We start from the raw sequence: 11392 nt of genomic DNA, 5'->3' as shown, positions 1-11392 counted from the left end.
TTATTGTCCCAATTAGTTGGCATCCTTTTAATAATTTTAATCAATATAATAATTTACACTCTAGGCTGGCTATAATGAACAACATTACTTTGTTTAACTTGCTTTGTCGAAACAGAATAAAATTTATGTATATGGACTCTGAATGAGCCAGGTGGAATGAATTTGAGGAAGCAGTAGTGTGGAAGTCAAGAATGTAGCCAAAACACGGAATGGAGTTTAATTTATTATGTATTCCTCAAGTGAGGAAAAAAAGTGAATGAAGGCAAGGATTACTGTCCAATCAAATGAAAGAAGGCGGGATTTGCTATTGGCAGAAGCCGAGGTTGAGGTCCACTTTAAATTCCTTGTGAACCAGAAGTTGCGATTGTTTTTACTTCCATATTTCGACGCATTTCCGAGTGAAATGGAATTTTGAAGAGAAAAATAGTGGGCGTGGCTTTCGTCTTTCTCTGCGGTTTTATTGGATACATAAAAACAGCCGTTGAAATTTGAAATAGAACTGGCAGCAGACTGACAGAAGTTTACGTATGCTCCACCCAAGCCGTCTAACATACGTCATCTAAGATGGATAGTCATTACAGGACGGAAGTGCATATTCAGATTTTAACTAAAGATTATGAGGGCACATGATTTTTAAAAAGAGAATGACCCACATTGATAAACTATTTACAATAAACGCTGCAATATTTCATGAAAAAATAGGCATTGCAATTTATTATTTCACTTGGACCTTAAAGGCGTGGTGTCCGATTTCTCTTAGCTGTTGCTGATGTTCAAATCACCAAAACAGACACACACCTACCCCCATGTTTCACTTTCGTCAGTGCTCGGCTCAACTAATGTCCGTCCTGTGCACTGTACACCTTACTGCTGATTGGCTACAAGGTTGTTTTGCTACTCGGCCCGACCTTGTCTAAACAAGCGTACTTCAGACTGTAAAAGAGTGAGTGCGGTAAGTAGGTAATTGTTTAAGGGTACTTCTTTTGACTTCTTTTTTTAACAAGAAAAAGTTGACAATGGCACTTTTTTAGTAAAAAAAAAGTTTGTAGCATGGTTACAAATAGCAGCCGGCAATGACTTTGAAGGTAGCATTTGTGCACGAAGGCAGCTCAGAAAACAGATTCAGACAGGCTTCTGTCACGGTCCCACCGTCTTGTTTATGAAATTCTAGTCGTGTGGTGGGATCGGGGCAGAGTCCTTGGGTTTTATGTGGGAAGGCCATGAGATGTTTATGTTTTTACCTCTCATGTGTTTTTCCAGTGTCTCGTCTCTGTTCCCGCCATCTCGTTTCCTCGTTATCCTTCCCTAAGTGTTTGATTACCCACACCTGCCCCGTGTCGTTATCCCTCGTTTGTCTTCCCTTTAAATACCCTCTTGTTTCTTTGTCTTGTGCTCGTGGATTGTACTATGTATGTGCGTTGTTCTGGGTTGTGTTGTGTTGTGTTGTGTTGTGTTGTGTTGTGTTGTGTTGTGTTGTGTTGTGTTGTGTTGTGTTGTGTTGTGTTGTGTTGTGTTGTGTTTGTGAGTTTTGTGCCTTGTATTGATTTAAGACGTTTGGTCGTGTCTTCGAGTTTAGTTTATTTGTCTTGTTTTCATTTTGCCCCCTCGTGGGAAGTCTCTTGTTTTATTTATAGTTCTTAGTTTCGTTTTCCCCATTGTGGGTGTTTGTGTTTTTTGTAAAATAAAGATATCTGTTAACCCCTTCGCTGCCGTTGCCTGCGCTTGGGTTCTTCTACCATTCGTGACAGAATCCACGAGCCCCTACTGAGCCCAGCAGGCAGCTCTGTGGACATGGGGAGCCGGGCTAGGGAGACCCACCGCCTCCTTTCCCTCCGCCAGGGAGACACTAACATCTGGGTGTTCGCCAATCAGTTCCTGGATGTAGCAGAGCGAGGCTGCTTTGGGGAGGAGGAGCTCAAGGTGATGGTCAATGGCTGTCTTGCGGAACCACTCTCCCGGTCGGAGATGCGGATGCTGAGACCCCTGGGTTTTGGAAATCTCGTATGTTACGCTAACTACCGGGATCCGCCAGGGGCCTCAGCACGTCTTGCCTCTCCGACCCGTCTGGAGGTGATTCCGGAGGAACGTGTCCTTAACATTGACACCATTACCTTGGGTCCCTCCGATCCATCTGCCTCGGGGCACTCTGCTGCACCACCCAGCGACACCCGTGGCCGGCGGAGACGAAGGGAGTCGTGGGACTCCCCGTCCGACTCCTCCGGTGCGGAGTATCTCGGGCCTCCCACCGCTTCCCTGCAACCGGCCACATGTCCTGTGGGCCGGTCCAGGAAGAAGAAGCCGAGGAGGGGGAAGCAGATGCCGGTGCAGCCTGCGTCCAGCCCGGTGTCTAGTCATGTGTCCAGGCCGTTGTCCAGTCCTGCGTCCAGTCCGGTGATCCAGCCGGCGTCCAGTCCGGTGATCCAGCCGGCGTCCCAGCCGGTCATCCAGCCGGCGTCCCAGCCGGCGTCCCAGCCGGCCATCCAGCCGGCCTTCCAGCCGGCCATCCAGCCGGCGTCAAGCCCTGTCCAGCCGGCCATCCAGCCGGCGTCAAGCCCTGTCCAGCCGGCCATCCACCCGGCGTCAAGGCCTGTCCCGCCGGCCTTCCAGCCGGCGTCAAGCCCTGTCCAGCCGGCCATCCAGCCGGCGTCAAGCCCTGTCCAGCCGGCCATCCAGCCGGCGTCAAGTCCTGTCCAGCCGGCCTTCCAGCCGGCGTCAAGCCCTGTCCAGCCGGCCTTCCAGCCGGCGTCAAGCCCTGTCCAGCCGGCTTTCCAGCCGGTCCCTGGGAGACTCCCAGGGTCAAAGACTGTCCCTCCCAGGACTTATCTTAAGTCCCCCAGGACTCAGCGCCCTCGAGCGCAGCCGGGGACTGGGACTATTCCCCACCCCCATGGACTGCCCCCTATGGGCCCTTGTTTTGCCCCACCCCCCCTCCCATGTTTGTTGTTTTTGTTGTCCCACCCCAGTCCTGTGGTCTTGTTGTCATGTCTGCCCCTTGTCTTGTTCACCATGTTTGTCTGGTTTTTGTCTTTGGTCCAGTCTGTCAGGTCTTGTTAGTCACCCCTTGGTGAACACCTGGAGGTGTTCATTAAGGGGGGGGGCCTGTCACGGTCCCACCGTCTTGTTTATGAAATTCTAGTCGTGTGGTGGGATCGGGGCAGAGTCCTTGGGTTTTATGTGGGAAGGCCATGAGATGTTTATGTTTTTACCTCTCATGTGTTTTTCCAGTGTCTCGTCTCTGTTCCCGCCATCTCGTTTCCTCGTTATCCTTCCCTAAGTGTTTGATTACCCACACCTGCCCCGTGTCGTTATCCCTCGTTTGTCTTCCCTTTAAATACCCTCTTGTTTCTTTGTCTTGTGCTCGTGGATTGTACTATGTATGTGCGTGTACGTGCGTTGTTCTGGATTGTGTTGTGTTCCTGTTCCTTGCCTGTTTGTGTGCTTACCCGTGTTCCTGTTCCTTGCCTGTTCGTGTTTTGTGAGTTTTGTGCCTTGTATTGATTTAAGACGTTTGGTCGTGTCTTCGAGTTTAGTTTATTTGTCTTGTTTTCATTTTGCCCCCTCGTGGGAAGTCTCTTGTTTTATTTATAGTTCTTAGTTTCGTTTTCCCCATTCTGGGTGTTTTTGTTTGTGTTTTTTGTAAAATAAAGATATCTGTTAACCCCTTCGCTGCCGTTGCCTGCGCTTGGGTTCTTCTACCATTCGTGACAGGCTTCATAGGCAGCTTAACGGAATTCTATTTGAATTATAAGAGAGCATCTTTGCAATAACCAGTCACATTTATAAACTACAATACTAATTTCTCGCTAGAAATGTAATCAAAAGTTATTGGAAGTGAAAATAAAGTTTAATTTTATACAAAACTATACTCCAACTGAAGTATCGGCTGCCATTTTATTTCATTCTAGCTCGATTCTGCTCGACCAATCATTTTCCTTGCCAGGCCTGGATTAAGAGTCTATAGGCCAGTCTGTCTATAGGTCGATTTGACTAAAAAATCTGGGGCCGGATTCACAAAACTGTTCTTAAGAGAAAATATAATAACTTTCTTAAAGGGAACTCAGGGTATAGAGATATGTGTGGCTTATTACATTGTAATAGCCTTAAGCTACCAGCATTTGTCATTAAAAACACATCAAATATTTTCATTTCTTTAAAAAAAACCTAAATGTAATACAAATTTTAACTTAAGGAGGCCGTCATGTTCTTTTTGATTATGTAAAATGGTTGCACACACAGGCAGCCAAACTGAACACAGACACACTAATCAGTTCTTCAGCAAATATAAGGTACTCTAGGGTAAAATACATACTGTGTATAAATAAATAATAAATTACTAATAAATAACTAAAATAATAAAGAAAGAAAATAAAGATGTTATTTGGTGTATTTTCATACATTTTATATTGTTGGTCAGAAATAATACAAATATACATATTAATAACCGAAATCATTGCAAATTTAATAAATTCACAATGTTTTTAGCCATTATAAAATGCATTTTATCCTAATTTTGACTTTTTGATGTTGATTTATCAACATCAGTAGCCTATTGTCTTCTCTCTCTCGGTCATTATCTGACTGGAGCAAATATCCACATGTGCTCTAATACAGAATAAATAACCAAACAGCAAGCATCTTATTATTGTGTTTATCAGTATATTCTCATAATGTATAAAGTATATGATAATGGTGGATGATGATGTCTTAAATAGTTTTACTGTCTTGAAGACGGTAGCTTAAAGCTATGATTTAATGCATGTTTACCTTGAACAGATGTTTATGAACGCATTTTTCTTTTATGGCAGGCAGGCTGGCTGGCTTGTGTCAATAGGACATACTGCCACCTACTGTCCCTGTGTATTTATATATCTGATCATATGTTTGACGTCTCATATTTTACTTATATATATGGAAAACGTGTGTGCTTCGCTGTAGCGTTAAGAGAACGGGTTTAGGTTGCAACCATTTGACGTCATGGATTTTGACGGAAAAAAATGGCAGTCTCCGAGTAAAAATATTTTTTCAAAGTTTATGAATACCGTGACAGTTACACTGTTTTTTAATTTCACTTTTATAAAGTCAATGCCATTGTTAATATATTAAGCCATTCATCTCTCTATACCCAAGGTTCCTTTTAGGATAAATTACAGGAAGTTCTGAAGAATGTTCTTTAGTGCAATTCTCAAATATTTTCTTATAAGCATCTTCATTTCTCTTGTAAGAATAAAAAGGCAGGCTTTGTCAATGATTATACTATAAGAGTAACAGTAAATTTGTCAATTTGTTAAACTTTATTTGTGTAACAAGTACCTCTATCAGGTTTGGTAAGGCAGAACCCAGGCGAAGACAGACTAAGGGTTAAAAAAATACTTTTATTAAATAAAATAAAAACCCACGATGGGGTAAACATGAATAACAAAACAAGAATACAAACTAAAACTTCCCACAAGGGGGACAAAACAAACAATGTTCAAGAATCAAAATAATAAGTACAAAACACGACTAGGGAATGGTAAACAGGAACAAGGTAAACAGGAACAGGGTAATCCACAAGGTGACACGATGCAGGTAAACGGAAAAGGCATACAATGAACCGACACGGGAAAAAGGGAACTGGGGCTAGAAGTAGGGAAACACTAACGAGGAATGATTGCACTAGTTATGTGACGGGCAGGCAGGGCCGTTTCTAGCTGTTTGGGGTCCCTATGCGAGATACTATTTGGGGGCCCCTATTTTTTCAAACTCTGAGGTAGAGATTCCTAAATTTTTCATATATTCTGTGACGATGCAGCAGTCTGTTACATTTTAAGAGGAAAGCAGGCTAGAGTACATTAATAAATGCAACAGATACAGTGTGTTCTTGAAAAATGTTTAATGTAAACTTTGAGGTGGCATAACATAAAAAAGCTTTAACCCACCATTCCTTAGGTTACCAAGCAATCAGAAGCAAATATTCATATCATATAACTGCAGCTGTGTTGCACTATGCAAAACATTCTGAATCTGTTTTTATATTACACATTACAATATACAGTGTCCCTGTTTAAGCATCTACCAGTTTTTTCTGTGTTTATCTCCACATTATACTAGTTAATTAATAAAAATGAAGGTAAATGAGTGATGAGCACCATATGATATGAAGGGAATATGTTTGCATATATCTTGCAGTGCATTACAAAGTGGACAACTAGCAGTCCTGTGCAGTACAGGACACTTTAAATGTACAGGTTTGTTCAAATTAGTAAACTACGTTGTCACAATATATATTCTAATAAATTTGGCAAGGGGAATTCAACTAAGTCAGCAGATTTGTCCAGTAACCAAACCACAGTAAATAAAAATACAATATAGCAAAGAATTGGATAATATTTCATAGCACAGTGATCATTTAAAATTCATAGTGCTATATGAATAATCCACTGCTATACTGCTACTACTACTACTACTACTACTAAAAGTAACAATAATCAGTCTGATAATAATTGGTTTTATTTATAAAATAGTAGTACAGGTCTATGCTTGAGACACATTTATTTGAGCCTTTTTGTAAAGCAAACTCTGGATAAAGCTGACTTTATTTATATACAAACAAACAATCATAGCCGTTAGCTGAGGTAGCTAACATTTATCTGAGGCTAGCTGAGCTAGCCAGCATGACAAAAATAGCAAACTAACTTGTTCAAAAGTTGGCATTATGTGTCCCCCTCCACCCACATCAAATGCCTTACCTTTATCCTGTGATCGTTTTTCTTCATCGATTTTCTTCTTTTTGCGTTTCTCTGCACCAGACGCATAAGTACGTTTCGATGACATTGTAATTAGCGTCTACCGTTATTCTCATCACTTCAGTGGAAGGTGGGCGGCTGTCAATCATCCCGTCAGACCTGTCGGCAGACGTCACTTACCACGTGACAGCCCAGCCCAAAGGTGATTTTGACCTGATTACCCCATGAACACTTACATGCTTTGCAAATGAATGCATGCAATACATGCAAATAAGGACAGGTACTTTTAATTCTCCAAAATATAATAAAATATGAGGCTGAACTTGCAGTTTGGGGGCCCCTGGTGGCTGCGGGGCCCTATGCAGCCGCATTGTCCGCATATAGCAAGAAACGGCTCTGCGGGCAGGTGACGGGAATCAAATACTAAGGGAAACTAACGGGAAGATTACACGGGGCAGGTGAGGGGAATGAAACACTAATGGGACGCTAATGGAGAAACAAGGGGGCGGGACCAAGAGACAAGACACCGGAGAGAATGCATGACGCATCAAAACAAAACAATACCATGCTCCTCTCCACATTAAACATGTGGGACCATGACAACCTCGCGACGCACGTTCTTATGTAAGCGAGTAATGTGTTAAACGGCATTAACAAATAGCATAAGTATACTTCTTTATTACGACATCATAATATTTGTGTGTATGTAAAACAATTCACAAAATATTGGTAAAGTAAGGCACCTGATCATCATTATATCAATATAACATTCATAATTGGCAAGGAAACACCACCAAATAGGCCTACATGTAGAAAAAACTCCTACCTTTTGAGATTTAAGACAACCACGAGGGTATTCTAACTCATACATTATATTAACAACAATAACGGCATATTTTATTACATATTTTCCAATTCTGTTGTCAGTTCTGACTTATGACGTGACATTATCTAACAACTCACCTCAAAAAGCAGTGATTTTGGCTATATTTTTTCATACAGCCTCTGTCTGGTAACCATGTGCATATTTACAAATTTATTGTGTTCATGTTTATATATCCAAATGGTCGATAACAGTGACAGGCCGTTCAGGACTTGTTTTAGGAGTCACCTGCTGTACGGTGAAGTGATGTGCTGCTTCTCCGTGTAATCGACTGTTGTTTTCAGTGTCGAATAGAAGGAGCTGTACCGTTTAAACGACTAGTCAATTAGTCTCGCACATCCCTAATCCAAACAGTCGATACAGTGACAGGCCATTTTGTACTCATTTCATTCAGGAGTCGCCTGGTGTATGGTGAAGTGATGTGCTGCTTCTCCCTGCCGCTCACTGCACAGAGTGACGAATTCGCCGGGAAAGAGAGGTCTCGTGCTCACGGGGCAGCACTGGCGAGATTTTCCCACTAAATGAAAGCTAAGGTTGATCCAAGAAGTCGCTATATTTCTCGCTTCTTCTGAACAACAGCCACTAAAGGGCTCATAAAAGTTACTAAATCAAGAGACGTGTGTGCGGGCCAGAGAAGCTCGGAAATGTTCTTCCCCTTGCTTGAGCCCTAAGCCCACATGGGCCCCTGGTGCCCATTGGATAATGGAAACGACAGCTCTCGCTACTCGCTTTTCATTGGTCAGCTGTGAAAAGGGCGCTTGACGTAGGGCATTTTTTCAGAAAACATTTTTTCAACTTCAAAAGACTGAGCTCTGACTGAGCTCCGGTGGTGGTGTTTAAAAAAAGTGCCAAAAAGCTGGCAGCCTCAAAAAATAAGTCAAATGTGAACACAGCCTAATGTTTGACAACTGTTTTCTCATAGAAATGTTAGGGCCGTTCAAATGTCACGTGTAAAAACATGGGCAAAACGCTGGCTATGCCTCTTTCTGGCGCTTGGGAGTTTCACACATAGACATAAAAGCTGATAGCAACAGAGATGTCACGACTGAAACACAGAAATAATAAACTCCCATGACTCTTTTGCAGACTGACTTGACAATAACTGAAATGTTCGTGGAAGCAAATCAAATCTCAGTTTACAGCAATGCACTTAATGATGAAAGTACAAGAAAATATTCTTTAAAATAGAAACAATAACAATTCAAAAGTTCAGAACAACATTAGGGCGAGTAAATAATCATTTTTGTTGATATATATGTGTGTTTGTGTGAAGGGCAGCATGGTGTTTCCATTACTTTCAAAAGGTTAAGAGACAGACAAGAGAAAGGGGGAGGGCGACTGTCAAGGTCAAAGGTTAAAGTGTCAATCAATCCTGATCTCTGACAGTCTGGCAATATTACATTTACATAGGATTAAAAGAGCAGCAGTTATACTCCACATTTTTTAAGGTCTTTGGATTCTTTACACTAACTTGCTCTCAGCTGGATTTGATTTTCGTGCAAGATCTTGTGGGGGAAGTCTGTGTGAGTGAAGGGGGGGCTGGGGTGTGTGAGGGAGGGAGGAAGTCCAGAGTTTGTCTTACAGGACCCAGAGCTGGGCAGGGCACAGGCGAGAGAACGAGAGAAAAGCAGCACAGCCTGGAGAGGCTGAAGTTGGGAAAAAAGTATCCAGGGGAGAAGCAGACGTGAGAAAGATAGCCTTACAGCGGGGAACATTATCACACTCGCTGCTTGGGCAATCAGAGTCACTGCGGAGGGGAATTATGGCCTCTTTGGTGATCCGAACAATCTATATTTTCTGCATCCTGTCAGCGGTCATGAACAATGCTTTCTCTCAACAGTTAGAAACAGTTCACATGGTAAGTCCTCTTTTTATTGCTAAGAAAACACAAACATTTGTATTTATGTCACTTGGTAAAGCGCAAAATTCTAAATTCTAAGCTCTTAATCTGTTCACATAAAATAACCAGAGACACAAAATATATATTTAATCAACTGTTTTATTAGGCCTACTACTAATATGCGATTTTAAACCCTAAATAATTTTAAGTTTTCACTTAAAAAAATAAAAATAAAAGTAGTAGGAATTGTTACCTTTACTGGTTTAGATGAGACCTTTGCAATGTTTCTCAGATTTGTCAAGATGCCGAAAAGCAATACAATTTTAGAGAATTTAACATGAACTCCAAACAATTCTATGAGATATATGTATATATAAGAATGTAGTAAGAATGCAGTCTTACATGTTGCTGTTAACTGTAATACATCCTAAATATTACCTCAATCAAATCTGTTTTATTTCTATTGAGAAAAACATCTAGTTCGAAGTTGGTACTTGGAAAATTAACTCTATTAAATCTTTGATGTTATGAATGAGCAACGTCTAAGAATTAGTTTTTCCTGGGCTGTTCCCATTGAAAATGCAAGATAGAGAGCTGTTGGTTTGGGAAAATAATGTTTTGCTTGGCTATTTTGGCTATTATATGTGGACTATGTTTGGATGTGACGCAAGAGAAAAAATGTTGCACTGAAGTTCTGGGTTCAATTTAAATATGCCGTGAAAATTCTAAACTGTTGATAACAGAGAGAGGGGTTTAATGTGTGTGTGTGCTTGTGTGTGTGTGTGTGTGTGTGTCATGGTCTGGAAAATTGTTCCCCCAAGCAGCTGTCGAGAGTGTAGATACTGTTGTTCTGAATGGCTGACCGTGTCACTCCCCACCAGAACCTTGTCAGAGGCAAATGTAAGCCAGCTGGTGCCCCAGTGCAGTGTTCAAGTTGTCTCATAGCTCTTGAGGGGTCTCCTTAAAGGAATAGTTCACTTTCAAAATGAAAATTCTGTCATCATTTATTCACCCTGTTGTCATTTTGAACATGCGTGGTTTTCTTCTGCAAAACACAAAAGATATTGTGAAAAATGTTGGTAACCAAAAACCGTTGATCTCCATTAAAGGAAAAAAAGAAGGAAGACCTCAAGCACGTCCAACCCCACCCCCCCCAAACATACACAAAAATAGTATTTAATATTAATAATTATATGTAACAATAATTAAAAAACAGGTAATATTTGTCAAAAATAAATATTTTTCACTTTGCAACACAAAAACAAGCCATTATAATTCAGACTGGAAAGTTCGGTATTATCACAATTTTAATATTATATTTTAATCAATATTTGTAATTATTATTATCATAAGAAGATATCTTTGCAATATACACACAGAGACTGAAGAATAGACAAACACAGAAGAGACAAGCATTTCTGTAAATTTCATTTAGTCCCAATATGTCAATGTAGCCTACACACAGCTTATTTAAAATAATAGACCATGTCAAACTAAAGTGAACCTGCAGAGTTTTGCGTTTACAATGCACTTAACTAAACTCAAAGCATTTCCTAAGATGATCTAGCATTAGAACATCTGCAGTGCTCTCTGTGTCTGACCAACAGCTCGCGCGGGCGCGCATTTATCAATGATGGCAAACAATATGACGCATTTGCAGTTTTGGTTTGATAGATATAGATTCATATCCAATTCATCTGACATTCTTTGTATTCTGCATTTTCTTACATTTCCAGATACGAGGAGTGAGCAACCCGCCGCTTCACACGATTCAGATCGGGCTGCGAGTGCGAACTGAACAAATCATTTGAACTGATTCGTGAACCTATTCAGACGGTTTTGCCCATTGTTCAATTAATGCTTTCAAAAGAATCAATCACTCGGGAATGCCCCAGAAAAAAGGGATGACAACCTTGAAATAAACGATGCATTTTATAATGCATA

The 11392-nt window shown here is 41.2% G+C and overlaps 1 protein-coding gene across 1 annotated transcript in view; it reads left to right on the top strand.

Moving 5' to 3' along the window:
• The first annotated feature begins 9196 nt into the window (after positions 1-9196).
• Positions 9197-11392, top strand: part of lama4 (laminin, alpha 4) — an 86410-nt gene continuing 84214 nt past the window's right edge. Inside the window, exon 1 of the mRNA XM_057352538.1 lies at positions 9197-9466. Within this exon, the coding sequence (XP_057208521.1) occupies positions 9371-9466 (96 nt within the window). The 5' untranslated portion in view covers positions 9197-9370. The remainder of the gene's footprint in view (positions 9467-11392) is intronic.

Source organism: Triplophysa rosa, linkage group LG15 (assembly GCF_024868665.1).
Source record: "Triplophysa rosa linkage group LG15, Trosa_1v2, whole genome shotgun sequence".
NCBI classification, from domain to species: Eukaryota; Metazoa; Chordata; class Actinopteri; order Cypriniformes; family Nemacheilidae; genus Triplophysa; species Triplophysa rosa.
The sequence above is the reverse complement of the archived record's forward strand: the minus strand, read 5'-3'. Positions and strand labels throughout refer to the sequence as shown.